The 14,253-nt window shown below is 45.3% G+C and overlaps 2 protein-coding genes across 3 annotated transcripts in view; one reads left to right on the forward strand and one right to left on the reverse strand.

Annotated features, from left to right (window-relative positions):
- Positions 1-14,253, reverse strand: part of LOC103733126 (histone H2B type 1-A) — a 352,787-nt gene that overhangs the window by 218,025 nt on the left and 120,509 nt on the right. The window lies entirely within an intron of this gene.
- LOC103733143 (histone H2A, sperm-like) lies at positions 4,674-12,520 on the forward strand. Its single transcript, XM_008831910.1, has 3 exons — positions 4,674-4,713; positions 11,721-12,140; positions 12,501-12,520. The coding sequence occupies exons 1-3, from the start codon at positions 4,674-4,676 to the stop codon at positions 12,518-12,520; spliced, it is 480 nt and encodes a 159-aa protein (XP_008830132.1).

The following is a 14,253-nucleotide window of genomic DNA, read 5'->3' on the forward strand; positions in this document are numbered from 1 at the left end:
AAGAGAAATTCTATTCCAAGCGGCCAATTAAAAAAAAAATAAACTAATTTCAACTTCATTAATCATTAAAACATGAAGATCAAAGCCACAGTGAGATTCCATTAGACTGTTATCAGAATGGATAAAACGAGGAACTATGAAAATAGCAAGTTGGCAAGGGTGTGGAGAAGCTGGAATTTATAGATGATACAAATTAGATTAAACTTTAGAAAGCTGCCTGAAAATGTCTCAAGAGCTAAATATACAATTTCAAAGACAGATTTCACTTAGAAAGGACCATGCACGTGAAGACATGGGCAAGACTCATAGGAGCACTGCTTGCAACAGCCAAACGGGAAGGATTAAGTTGCTTGACCAAGGAAGGAAGGCATCGTGGTCTGTTGACAGAGCGCTGAGAATAAACAGAGGCCAGTACACAGTGCCATGGAGGCGGAAGAGCTATATTGTTAGAGGTTTATAGAGAGTTTTTAGAAACAGACAAAACTAGCATATGCTGTTAAAATGGAAGAGGCGGGAATCCTGCCAGGGTAGAGGATGTTGAAGATGGACCCCCAGGGAGTGGATGATGTCCAATTTCTTGTCTTTTGTGCTAGCTAAGAACACACAGATATGTTTATTTTGTGAAAAGCATAACATTTACAACTTGTACATATGACGTAGGTTAAAACTGGAATGTCAACCTAAATTCAGGACCTTGTCCTGTCAGTTTCTCCTCTCCCTTCGGCTGCTTAAGTCCGACCCATGGAAAGTGGGAAGGGGCCCGATCGTCTCCTTTGTCGTCTCCGGACCCTCCAGAATCAGGACAGGAAACACAGCAGCTGTCAGCTTGGGGATCAAAGAGTGAGTTCCCAAACAGCACAGTGAGTGAGCCCACGCTCCCAAGAAAGTCTGACCTTGGAAGTGAGACGTACAGTGCCCAGAAACCTAGAGAGGCCCAGCAGCCCACAGTGGCTCCCTTTTGCCAAACAGTTTATTGCTGTGTAGCGATGAGGAGATCAGCTCTTTCTTTTTGAATGTTAAATATTATGAACTGTATTTTTAATATTGAGCAGTATTTTCCTTGAGCATTCCTTTCCTATATAATGGGATCTGATCTGCTAACGGTTTATTTAGGACTTGGGTCGATGTACTGATGTATGAGGGGCTCTGCTGCGCACACACTACCTGTGGTTTTTGTGCTTTTAATATGAGACAAAAAGAGAATTTTCTATGTTTCCAATAATCTGAAAAGATCAGTAAACTAAACTGTTATAATTGCTGTTCTTATCTGAAAGCTTGAAAGCTTTGATTGGAAAACTATATAGCCTGAAGTCATCTAAGACCACTTCAATAGTTGTCTTCATTTCCTTAGTTATTAATCTATTAAAGAGCTCTATATTGTTTTCAATCAATTCTAACAAATTATGTTACCTTGGTGGGTTATCCACTTTAACCTCATGTAAAATATATTTGCACAATACTCAAACATTTTATTAAATTATCTTTTTACATTCATTTTACCTGCATCTGAAGGTCTGGCTTCTTCTTTTTTTTTTTTATAACCTCTGACACACTGCAAGCATGCTTTGTTTCCGCCGCCTGTCCACTTAGTGAGTTATTTATTTTAAAGACATCCATACCTTATTTTCATGCAACACCTGAAGTATCAGCATCACCCATTGTCAACAAAGGGATCATTCCAAGCTTTTGACCTAACTGTCCTGTTAATGGTCGGTCCCTTGGTCCCCTCGCCCAGGCTCTGGCCTCCCCTGTCTTTCTTCCATCACGGAAACACAAAGCACAGGAAGATTAAGAACTGGTTCTAACAGGCGGAGCTGGAACATTTTCCCAAAGCACCAAGTTTCAAGATAAATTTGATAAAAATCCTCGGCAAAAAAAAAGTATGTGACTATTTCTAGATTTGGTGGGAACTATACAACCGAGTGGTTAAAACCGAGTGGAATCATGTCGTGAAACATTTATTCTCCTTGTAGCCATCTCTCACCCAATTCCATCTTTTATTTTCAAAATAACTGATGTTTTTGATGAAAAGTTTTGGTTATTGGTCAGGTTCAAAATGCTCCAAGGGGACCTAAAGTTTTCAAAATTATTTGCAAAATCCCCAATCAGAAGAAACTGAAGCCCATGTCCATTACTTGTCTTTAAGCAGTAGTCTTCTCTGTCTTCCATGTTTGTATTTTTAAAATTTGCGATTGTATCGTTTTCCAGGAAAAATATATTTTAAAAAGACTTCCAGCCAATTATCGTATTTTAAAACTGGATTCATGTAATATATGTTTGTTTGAGGCTTTAACAAAGTTTTAAAAAGTTTAAGAATTTCTTTCCATGGGAAAGATTTCTTTAGAAATATGAAAGCGATGGGCTGGAGAGCCAGTAGCAGCTCAGGGCATGTACGGCTCTCACAGAGGACGGTGTTCAATTTCCAGCACTCACACCAAGTGGATCACAACCACTTGTAACTTCAGCGCCAGGGAACCTGATGCCACCTTCTGACCTCCTCAGACACTGCACTCTTGTGCACAAACCCTTAGACATACACATAATTAAAAAATAAAATAAAAATAAATAAATAAAAAATAAAATCTTTAACAAGTATGCCAAGTGTTCATAGTCCATGATATTCATCTTTTTCATACTGAAATTTTTCCAAGTTTGTAAGTCAAGATTTTTGTGTTATAGTTGGATTACTCCTGCTGTAAATATACTTATTGAGGGGCTGGAGAGATGGCTCAGTGGTCAAGAACACTGGTTGTTCTTGCAGAAGACCCGGGTTCGAATCCCAGCACCCACATGGCAGCTAACAACTGTCTGAAACTCCAGTTCCAGGGGATCCGACAGCCTCTTCTGTCATCTGTGGGCATTGCACAACACGGGTGCACTTGCCTACATGCAGGCAATACACACATACGCATAAAAATAATAAATCATAAATAAAATATTTAAAAAATATATACTTATTGAAAGAAATTGAGACGAGGCTGTTCCCAGGATTAAAGAGAAACTTTAAATGCCTTCATTTATAGCACCTTGCTCCACTGCTGAAATAAATGAGGTTGAACCTGTAGTCTCTACTGGCCTGTTCCTCTGTTCAATATTCAAAGTCTCAGGACACAATTTAATCAGTGAAAACTAGTTTAAATGTCCACTCCTTTGCTTTAAGAGAGACAGACCCTGTGGACTTCCAGCTTCCAAAGAAAGTCTTCCTTTACCACTCATTACTGTATGTCACACACAGTGGGCAAGAAATCATTCCCCGAAATAAAATTGCGATGCTGGTGAGGGAAGGTAAGAAATACGTTTATAGAAAATCTAATTTTTTCCTTTCTAATGTTTGAGGAATCAAGCCAGCTCTACCCAAACCAGTTCTACCGAAATCAGCTATTGGCCAAAACAAAGTAAGGATATTTCTGCTTCCACATCTTGTTTCTCTGAGTTCTGCCAAAATTCTTAGGCTCTGAACTACATATTGTGTGAGCTAGTTGAATAAACAAGTCATTCTTTTAGTGACTCAAGTGTGAGGTGACGGCTCAGAGTCCATTCTTGTTCCAGTGGGGGAGAGCGGAGCTGCCTGCCTCAGTCTGTGTTGAAACCACTTTCAGAGTTGTCATATCTTGTTGCTTTTGCAAGGAGAGAGAGTTGAGACACAGGGTCTCACTACGTAGCCTGTGCGGTCCTTGAACTCCTGACCCTCTTGCTTCATTCCCCTGTGACTGCAGGTGTGTGCCATCATGCCTGACTGTCCAGTGCTTTTCTGAAACCACAGAGGTGGAGAAAGGAGGACCTCATCTGTTCCCCCAGGCACCTTGTGTTTTGAGACAAGGTCTCTCATTGCCGTTGAACTGACCAAGTAGACTAGGCTGGCCAGCCAACAAGCCTCAGGGCTATGTTCCCTCTGTCTCCCCAGAACCGGGACTACAACTATGTGCCACCATGCTTGGCTTTTTTATGTAGGTTCTTGGGTGTTGGGGGCCCCTGCTGTGAAGTAGAAGTCCCTTCACATCCGGAGAGCTCATGCAGCTCGGAATCATATGCTGAGACTCCTTTCAGCAGAGTACCTGGCATCCTTCCTGACTCCTTTTGAAGTGCCCGCCACAAATGCTCTAAACATAAACATGGCCTCTGGCTCCAGGAATACCATGCCTTCCTATGTGATTTTTCAGGTAGTCAACAGTCTGGCAGAAACCTACTTCCATATGTCCATATGAATGCCTCACAAAGTATCTAACAGCCAAAGCTTTTACCACTACCCCCATGGTATAAATATCCTAGTCTTCTCTCAATATTGGGGGCTAGAAGCAGAGCTGGAACTAGAGCAGGATCACTGGGTCACTGAGACTTGGAATAAAGAGCTGTAGACTGAGCCTGTGTCTCCTGCCTGCAATCTAGTCTCCCCAGGGGGCAGCACTCCTCCGTTACCAACTTGCGGACATTCTAGCTTTCGCTGTCCTCATACTCTTCCCGTGTGGTTCAGTGGCCAGTGGACCTCACTTCCTGAGGAAGGTACACGGGTGAATTAGGGGCAGAATTCGGCTGGACAACGCTCCAGCAGCGGAGGAGCTTTCACCACCAAAAGCCGCGGCCAGCTGCCGCATCCAGGAGACACGAGCCACGGTGCCACAGAACGCGGCTCACCAGAGAAGCTTGCGGAGCCAGACCCGCCTTCCTCCAGGCGCATGGCGGAGAAGCCTGTGGACCCGACGTGCCATCCCGAGAGTGCGCGCGGGACCCCGGGCGCCCAGCGCGTGCTCGCCTATACTTGGGGATCAAACTGAGGTCCTCATGCATAGAAAGCACTTTAACTGACGGTCTCTCCAGTCCCCTAACTCTTTTGATATGTAATTTTTCAGATCCAGAAAGCACCATCTAGTCTCAAGGGTGAATTGCCTCCAACGGTCCAGCTTTGTGGACTCACATGTCACCCCGTTGCCTAGGGAGCTATCGCAGAAGTTGTGCCACGAAAGAGAGGAGAAAATCACAGAGGACCAAAGAAGCTGAGTCCCACAAAGATCAGTGCACAGGAAAACTTCCCTGCAGTTCTGCACTGACCTAGGTCCATGAAAATTCTTGTTTTGGTTCTAAGAACCAATCCTGAGGGATGATTGCTTAGCCAATATAGAGTGTGGCAACTGTGCATGGTGATTGACAGATATAAACACCCAAACAGAGGAGGGAATTCAATGTGTCCAAGGGGCTCAGAACGGAATATAATTTTGACTAAGTTTCAATTAAGTCAAGAAGCTCTTTCTCTTAGGCAGCTGTGATCCTTAGTCACACACTCCCTTGAAGTTAATTGCTCCTAAGCTTTGCACTGAGTTCTTTTCAAGCAGAACTGCTGTGTTCTAGCACGCAGGAGTGGTGTGCAAAGGAGATGCCACGACGTCAACTTCCACTTACCTTGCAGGGTGCTCCATTTCTCTCTTAAAATGACTAAGATGCCAGCTGATCTGGTGGTCATGAGCCCCAGGGTCACAGCAGGGGCATTTGGAAAGGAGTGCTCTCACTGGGCAGTGCTTGGTTACGCTGGTCTGTACCTGACCCATCAGGTCTGTTTCCCTGGCCCTCCCTAGGATCCCACAGCCTGGGACGGAGGTCCTCCACCCCCTTTGCCACCTCCTCAGAACCCTAGAAAATCACATGGGCTCTTGGTGTCTTTACTGCTGAAAACTCCTCCCTGGACCTGGCCTTTTCTTCACTGCTATCTGATTTGTTTTCTGTAATGTGTTTGGCACCAATCCTGACATGGCTGCTAACTCAGCAATCCAGGGTCAGTGTCCTGTTGCCGAGTGGGCAGGATGCCACCGGCCTTCCATCCTCCCTCCTTCCTATCAGACTGCCGTTCTCTCTTCCTGTCTTGTCAACATCTCTTGAGCTCCTTTCTGTAGACTTGCTGCTATTTGGCATTTTCCATACGTCCTGAAGAATCTGCAAATTCACAGGCTTTATAGGCATCAAACGTAGGATTCTTCCCTCTAGTCCTAACGTGTAACTGATCACCGAACAACCTTTCGTGTATATTTTCCCTTGTGCTTGCTTTTCTACCCAGAAAATCATTTGCTCCCCTTAAAAACCTTAAAATGTTCCTAGAAAAGATCAGTTACCTCGAAGAGTCTTCCCACATCTTCATTAAAACCTGTATCTTTATTTGTTTCACTGGAATAGAAACTTTTTAAAATATTTTATTTATTATGTTTAAGTGTGTGAGTGCATTGCCTGCATGCACATAAGTGCACCCATGTCATGCAATGTCTGTGGCGCTCAGAAGAGGGCATTGTATTCCCCTGGAACTGGAGTTATGGACAGTTGTTAGCTGCCATGTGGGTGCTGGGAATCGAACCCTGCAAGAACAGCCAATGCTCTTAACCACTGAGGAACCTCTCCAGCCCTCAAATATAAACCTTTTAAAAAAGTAGCATAAGAGGAAATGGTAGAAATGAACACACTGATTGAAATAAAACTAAGAACAACAGAGCAACCGTGTTGTATGAGGGAAGAAACACCAGATAACTAGAGTTGCTGTTACAAGCAAAACTAGGGCCTGTGGGATGGCTGTGGGTTTAGCACTTGCTGCAGAAGCCCAATGACCAGAACCTGCACACAGGTAGAGGGAGAACCAACAGCACCCAGCTGTCCGCTGACCTCATATGCTGCAGCACAAGCTCCACCCCACAATAATAATAATAACATCAAGAAATCCACTCAGGGGCTGGAAAGATGGCTCAGCAGTGAAGAGCTCCGACTGCTCTTGCACAGGACACAGGCTCGATTCCCAGCACCCACATGGCAGCTACGAACCGTCCTTAACTCCAGTTCCAGGGGAATACAAAGCCCTCTTCTGACCTCTGCAGCATTACACGACACGGGCATACTCACATACATGCAGGCAATATGCTCATACACATAAAAATAAATAGATAAATAAATAAATAATAGATTTTTTTTTTTTAAAAAAGAAATCCACTTCATGAATGAATTATATAGGCTGAGCTGTAACCGTCAAGGCCAGCCCCCCCAGCCCCTCATTCACCTTCTAAAAGTTCCACAACCTCCCACGACAGCACTACCACCTGGGGACCAAGTGTCCAAACACATAGGCCTGTGGAGGACATTCCACATTCAAATGTAACAATGTGGCTTACTTGGAGCAACACAGTTTGCGATGGCATGGCGTTCACCTCAGCCTGTGTAGCTCATGTGCCCCTGTCCCTCTGTGTAGCTCATGTGTCCCTCTCCCTCTGTGTAGCTCATGTGTGTCCCTCTCCCTCTGTGTAGCTCATGTGTGTCCCTCTCCCTCTGTGTAGCTCATGTGTCCCTCTCCCTCTGTGTAGCTCATGTGTGTCCCTCTCCCTCTGTCACAGGCCTGTCACACTCTGGACAGGAAGCCCTGCATTCTCCAATATCCCATATGAAGATGGGGTAGGAGAGGGCAGCAGCTGACCTCTCCTCAAGTCGTGTCAAACAGATTCTTGTGAACCCCGAGGTCTGGGGGTTGCTTTTGTCACTATCCAGGAGGCCACAAACAATACCGGAAGTCAAGTGTAACCCCAAGAGAGAAATGGAAAAGTGCGAGCACACAAACACAAACGTGCACTGTTCAGCTTCTTTCAGTGTGCAGAGTAACTGGAGAAGCAGAAAATAAACCTCATGAGCATCTATCTGGGGAAGACAACATGTTTATGTGTCCCTCTCCCTCTGTGTAGCTCATGTGTGTCCCTCTCCCTCTGTGTAGCTCATGTGTGTCCCTCTCCCTCTGTGTAGCTCATGTGTGTCCCTCTCCCTCTGTGTAGCTCATGTGTGTCCCTCTCCCTCTGTGTAGCTCATGTGTGTCCCTCTCCCTCTGTGTAGCTCATGTGTGTCCCTCTCCCTCTGTGTAGCTCATGTGTGTCCCTCTCCCTCTGTGTAGCTCATGTGTGTCCCTCTCCCTCTGTGTAGCTCATGTGTGTCCCTCTCCCTCTGTGTAGCTCATGTGTGCCCCTCTCCGTCTGTGTAGCTCATGTGTGTCCCTCTCCCTCTGTGTAGCTCATGTGTCCCTCTCCCTCTGTGTAGCTCATGTGTCCCTCTCCCTCTGTGTAGCTCATGTGTCCCTCTCCCTCTGTGTAGCTCATGTGTCCCTCTCCCTCTGTGTAGCTCATGTGTCCCTCTCCCTCTGTGTAGCTCATGTGTCCCTCTCCCTCTGTGTAGCTCATGTGTCCCTCTCCCTGTGTAGCTCATGTGTGTCCCTCTCCCTCTGTGTAGCTCATGTGTGTCCCTCTCCCTCTGTGTAGCTCATGTGTCCCTCTCCCTCTGTGTAGCTCATGTGTGCCCTTCTCCCTCTGTCACAGGCCTGTCACACTCTGGACAGGAAGCCCTGCATTCTCCAATATCCCATATGAAGATGGGGTAGGAGAGGGCAGCAGCTGACCTCTCCTCAAGTCGTGTCAAACAGATTCTTGTGAACCCCGAGGTCTGGGGGTTGCTTTTGTCACTATCCAGGAGGCCACAAACAATACCGGAAGTCAAGTGTAACCCCAAGAGAGAAATGGAAAAGTGCGAGCACACAAACACAAACGTGCACTGTTCAGCTTCTTTCAGTGTGCAGAGTAACTGGAGAAGCAGAAAATAAACCTCATGAGCATCTATCTGGGGAAGACAACATGTTTATGACATTGTCATACATATTTATTATCGCGCTCTGCCCTCGTGAGCTTTCCGACCGAGATGAAGTAGTTGGGATGTTGACTATGTTGGTGGTGTGCTTCTTCCCTCCCTCCCTCCTCCCTCCCCCCTCCCTCCCCTTCTGGTACTGAGTATGGAACCTAGGGCGTCACACATACTAGGCAAGTGCTCTATTACTGAGCCACACCCTTGCTCTCTGTGGAATTTTAAGACTGCATTGTAGCCAGGCATAGTCCCAGAGGTAGCCTTTAATCTCAGAACCTGGGAGGCAGAGGCAGGGGGATATCTGTGAGATCAAGGTCAGCCTGGTCTCCATAGCAAACAAACAAACCAAACAACAACAACAACAACAAAAAGTGCATTATATATTTTGGAGAGACGTCATTTAATAGATAAAAGGTTTGGAAATATTTTCCCCTAATCTATGGCTTGCTTTTTCATTGTCTTAATGAGATTTTATAGAGTAAAATCTTGCAGTTTTAATGAAGTACAACTTACTAATTTTTCCTTCATGAATTGTGCTTTTGATTAATTGCACCTGCAGTGTCCCTACCAATCCCAAGGATACCTTAGATATTCCAAGACACTGAAAACTCGAAATGCTGGTCAAACAGGAATGTCAGTTCATCACTGGTAAAATGCAAAATGGCACAGCCACTTTGGAAGGAAGTCTGGTAGATGCTTGCAAAACTAAATATACTCTGACCATACAATCCACCAATTATGCTCTGTGATGTTAACCTAAATAAGTAGAAAAGTTATGTCCACAGAAACCTCAACAAGAATGTTTATAGAACCTTTATGCATAATTTGGAAAGCAACCAAGATGTCCTTCAGTAAGTGAATGAATTTTTTAATTGTGCTACATTTATAAAATGAAACAAAGATATAGGGGGTAGGAATGCAAGAAGAAACTCAGTTGACAGAATACTTGTCTAGCATCTGTGAAGCCCTGGGTTCGAGCCCCAGCACCACACACAGTAGGTATCTTAGCACATGCCAGTGATCTCAGCTCTTGGGAGGTAGATATAAGAATACTGCAAATTCAAGCCAAAAAAAAAGACCTAGCCGCTCTTTGTTCCCCAGGCTGGCTTTTAACTCATGATCCTCATACCTCTACCTCTAGAATGCTGGGATTACAGGCATGTGCCCCTATTCCAGGCTTAAAGTTTTATATTTTATATTTTACATTTAAGTCTGTGACCTATTTTGAGCTTGTCTTTGTGTGTGTGGAATTCAGACCCAGGGTCTCTAACTGGATATGCAAGTGCTCTACCGCTGAGCCGTGTCCAGCCTGTTGGTGAGCCCTCATTGCTATTCTGGATTCATTCTGTTGCTGTGATGAACACCATGTCCAAAAGCTACTTGGGAGGAAAGGGTTTATTTCACCTTACAGGTCATGGCCTCTCACTGAGGGAAGTCACGGCAGGAACTCCAGCGGGAGCCCAGAGGCAGGGACCAAGGAGGGATGCTGTTTACTGCTTGTTCTCGGGCTCACAGACAGCTAGCCACCTCACTTATACAGCCTGGGCACAGCTGCCTAGGGACGGCATCGCCCACAGTGGACCAGCCTCCTACTCTAATCAACAGTCAGGAAAATGCTACACAGACAGGCCCACAGGGCAATCTGATGGCGCGAATGCCTCAGTTGAGGTCCTTCTTCCCAGACAGTTCACGAGTGTGTCAGGCTGACAGCAAAGGGTGACGACGGTGACAGTTCAGTTTAACAAAGTTGTCCACAATGACGAGACCCAAAAATAACTGGCCAGTTTTAGAACACACATGCAAGACAAAACTTCCTGTCAATTGAGAAATGATTTAAGAAAACAAACTTTATTAAAATTCATTCTCATGACAAGAACCAAAGTCCAAATAATAAGGGAGCTGCACGGCCTGTTTTTCAAAGCTCCAAATAAAGACAGTGCCCGGTAAATACTACTGATTCAACAAAATAACTCTAAAAACAAAGAGTAAGACATTCCCACAGGAGCAGGGTCGGCCGAAGCTGGGCAAAATTCCGAGGAGAAGTTGGAGAGAGACCAAATCTCCAAATGACCCGGGGAGAAGACTGGTAAGGGTTAGATGTGAAGTTTGTTGTCATTATTTAAGCAAGACACCAAAAATGAAAAAAAATAACAGTTTGGACTTAAAATGTTGTCTTGGGGCTGAGGAGACGGTTCAGTGGGTAAGCACTGGCTGTGTAATCCTGACAACCTGAGTTCACAGCCTTAGAACCCACAGAAGCAGGTCTAGAACCCAGACACAGTAGCCTGCACATCTGTAATCCCACAAAATAGAAGGCAAGGGCAGAAATCTGATATTGCCCTCTGACCCTACACAAGTGTGTGTGTGTGTGTGTGTGTGTGTGTGTATGTGTGTGTACATGCCACAGCACAGTCTATGCCTCAAGAAAAAAGAGGAGGAACGGGGGAAGTGTCTTTGGTATATGACGCTGGAGTTCTAATCTGGTTGGGGAGTAGGTGATGATGGCATGGTTTCCAAAAAGAGTCCCATAGATCCCTTGCATTTAAATGGAGCCTTAATAATGCTAAGGTTTCACTGGAATAAACGCGTGGGATTAGCACTTCCAGGTGTCTGACAGGTGTTTTCAGGGATTTGGCCAATTAAGAAAGCTGATTGCAGGGCTGGAGATTGCTCAGTGGTTAGAGCACTGGCTGCTCTTGCAGAGGACCTGGGTTCCATTCCCAGCACCCACATGGCACCTAACAACCATCCATAATTCCATTTCCAGGGGCTCAAACACCCTCTTCTGACCTCCATGGGCATAGCCTGGCCTGTCTTACTGTGTAGCCCAGGCTGACCTTATACTCATGATCCTCCTGCTCTCCACTTCCAGGAATTACAAGTGTGCACCACCACACCTGGCTCCCACTTAGTTTTAAAAATTAGAGTTCTAGTTAATGTGTCTTGAAATTTATTGGCTGTGAGTCATCCAGTTTTTTTTTTTTTTTTTTTTTTGAAACTTACATGCAGGCAAAACGCTCATACACATAAAATAATAATTTAATATAACAATAACAACAACAATAATAGAAAGCTGATTGCAGGTTCCAGCTTCTCGTCCCGCACCGGCCTGCAGTTCCCCGTGGGCCGCGTGCACCGGCTGCTGCGCAAGGGCAACTACTCGGAGCGGGTGGGCGCCGGCGCCCCGGTCTACCTGGCGGCCGTGCTGGAGTACCTGACGGCCGAGATCCTGGAGCTGGCGGGCAACGCGGCCCGCGACAACAAGAAGACCCGCATCATCCCGCGTCACCTGCCGCTGGCCATCCGCAACGACGAGGAGCTCAACAAGCTGCTGGGCCGCGTCACCATCGCGCAGGGCGGCGTCCTGCCCAACATCCAGGCCGTGCTGCTGCCCAAGAAGATGCCCAGCTGGGGACCTTCCCTTCCGGGCTCTGCCCAGAGCTCTGCGGGGTTTCATGGACAGCAGAGGCTAACCGGACAGCCCCCTTGCCCTGTGTTTTGCAGTACTAAGTGCCAGTGTTTTCCTAAAACCTTAGCATCATATTTTCATGCAAGTTGGGGTTTTGTGCAAAACACTTTGGTGTGGTGTCCTGGAAAGCACTTTTAAGTCAGTTTTGCTCCCTGGGCCTCTGTATTTGCATGCAGTCAAGTTAAAATAAATTTTATTTCTATTGGTTTTAGTTTTAGTCTTCTTGAGGTTGTCTCCCTTAGCCCCAGCTGACCTTGAACTCACTCTGTTGGCCAGGCCGGCCTGGATCTCACAGACATCCGCCTTCCTCTGCCTCCGGAGTGCTGGAATTAAAGACTAGACCAACATGCCTGGCTTACAATATTTTTAACTGTTGATTTCTTTCTTTCTTCAGGTTTAATGGATGTGTTCTAATACTTTGCATTTGATATGTTAAGACATTACTTTTGCCTTTAAGTAGTTTAACGTAAGGTGATATGTATGCAGCGATTGGTTGCAAATTTTCTCCAATACATCACCCAGAGTGGTCAGCCTGGATTACACAAAAAGGGATCACAGGTAGAAGGCCACTGTTAGCCCCATATCAGCCAAAGCCAGGCTTGGCTGGGTCAGTTGCTGCAGAGTCCAGCGAGGCCCCTCACCTACAACATTCTGGAGCACTCCCACGCTTGGCTTCGAAATGAGCCTGTGCCCAAGCCACTGGTTTAGAGTGATCTCCTTTGTGTGACACTGTCAGGGTAAGATTCTTGCCTCTGGGATGCTTTTGTACCTGCCAGGAATGAGTATTTGGTGCAATGTGATGGTCAGGTGGCTTCATAATTGAACATCTGGCAGACACTAGTCTAAACTTGCTTTTATTTCTTCTACACACCTAGTATCATCTAACAACCAGAACCTTCCAGACTAGACTGTGAAACAAAGGCTGGCCCAGAGTGAACACATACACACACACACACACACACACACACACACACATGCACCACATACACACACATGCACATACAAACACACACACACGCACGCACACACACACACATGCACATACAAACACACACACACACACACACACACACACACACACAGCCCTCAACTTTGGAGTCCGAAGAAGAAATGGGTGAATCTGCTTATTAAGCCCACAGATTATGGGAAGTGATCCAGTTTATTTTCTAGTTTGACCTTTCTGAAAAACAGAGATGAGACATCATCAGTACAAACAAAATATCTAAGATGTGTTTAGTGTAAAGACAGTTTTGTTTGGGAGCTTGATCTACTGTGAGAAGTAAGCATTTTTACATTTAAAAAGGTTTTTTTTTTTTATTTACAGTGTGCTCATATATACACTTACTAGATAAGTGCTTTCTGGAATTGAAGTCTTTGCAAAATAATCCTCATTGCTCTATTCCTTTCTGCTTTAGCTTAACCTATTTGCAATTAATTTAGTGAGTAAATTGTTTGAGTTAGGGTCTTACCACATAATTCTGGCTTGCCTGTAACTCTCTATGTAGAACAGGCTAGCCTCCAACACACAGAGATCTCCCTGCCTCTGTATCCCGAGTGTTGGGATTAGCAGCCTGAGCCACCGTGCCCAGCCTAGCTATTTATTTATTTGTAATAATCTTTATGAGGCACTAAGCTCATTTTCCAAGAGAGTAATAACTTAGCTTGAAAAATATTGTGATGAGGGGAGTGGCCATTCATGGTTCTCGACTACACCACAGCTCCACAGTGACTGGTTCAAGCGGTGAGGACGATTCTGACCTCAGTCAGAAAGAACCTGTCCTAAGGATTTTCAGGCTTACAATTTAAGCCTAGCTGCTTTTCTTTTCTTTCATGAAGAATGAGATTAAAAAAAAGTCCAAAGATATGTTGCTGTTCTCTTGGAGAAGATGAAGGAAAGTTGGAACAAGAGTCAGGAGGGTTTGCTTCGTTTGGGGAAAAGAGATTCTCTCGTTCTGATCCCCCGCGACCTTGTTCGCCGTCACCTTTTCTTTTTCTCTTCCCGTTTTCCCAAAGTCATTTCAAACGGACCTCTATCACTCGCAAGCACAAGTCTGACGAGTCAAAGCCACACCTAATTAAGCACTGTGTCAAATTGCAGCTTATTTGATGCAATTGCTTAACAGCTGCCCCTGAATCACCAGCTCTCT

The sequence above is a fragment of the Nannospalax galili genome, unplaced genomic scaffold (genome assembly GCF_000622305.1).
Source record: "Nannospalax galili isolate Female #2095 unplaced genomic scaffold, S.galili_v1.0 scaffold456, whole genome shotgun sequence".
Taxonomy (NCBI): domain Eukaryota; kingdom Metazoa; phylum Chordata; class Mammalia; order Rodentia; family Spalacidae; genus Nannospalax; species Nannospalax galili.

Coding starts and splice junctions, on each gene's coding strand:
- LOC103733143 (XM_008831910.1), top strand. CDS start 4,674: ATGGCGGAGAAGCCTGTGGACCCGACGTGCCATCCCGAGA. Junction 4,714..11,720: donor CCCGACGTGCCATCCCGAGA/GTGCGCGCGGGA, acceptor AGCTGATTGCAG/GTTCCAGCTTCTCGTCCCGC. Junction 12,141..12,500: donor CCCTTGCCCTGTGTTTTGCA/GTACTAAGTGCC, acceptor TTCTTTCTTCAG/GTTTAATGGATGTGTTCTAA.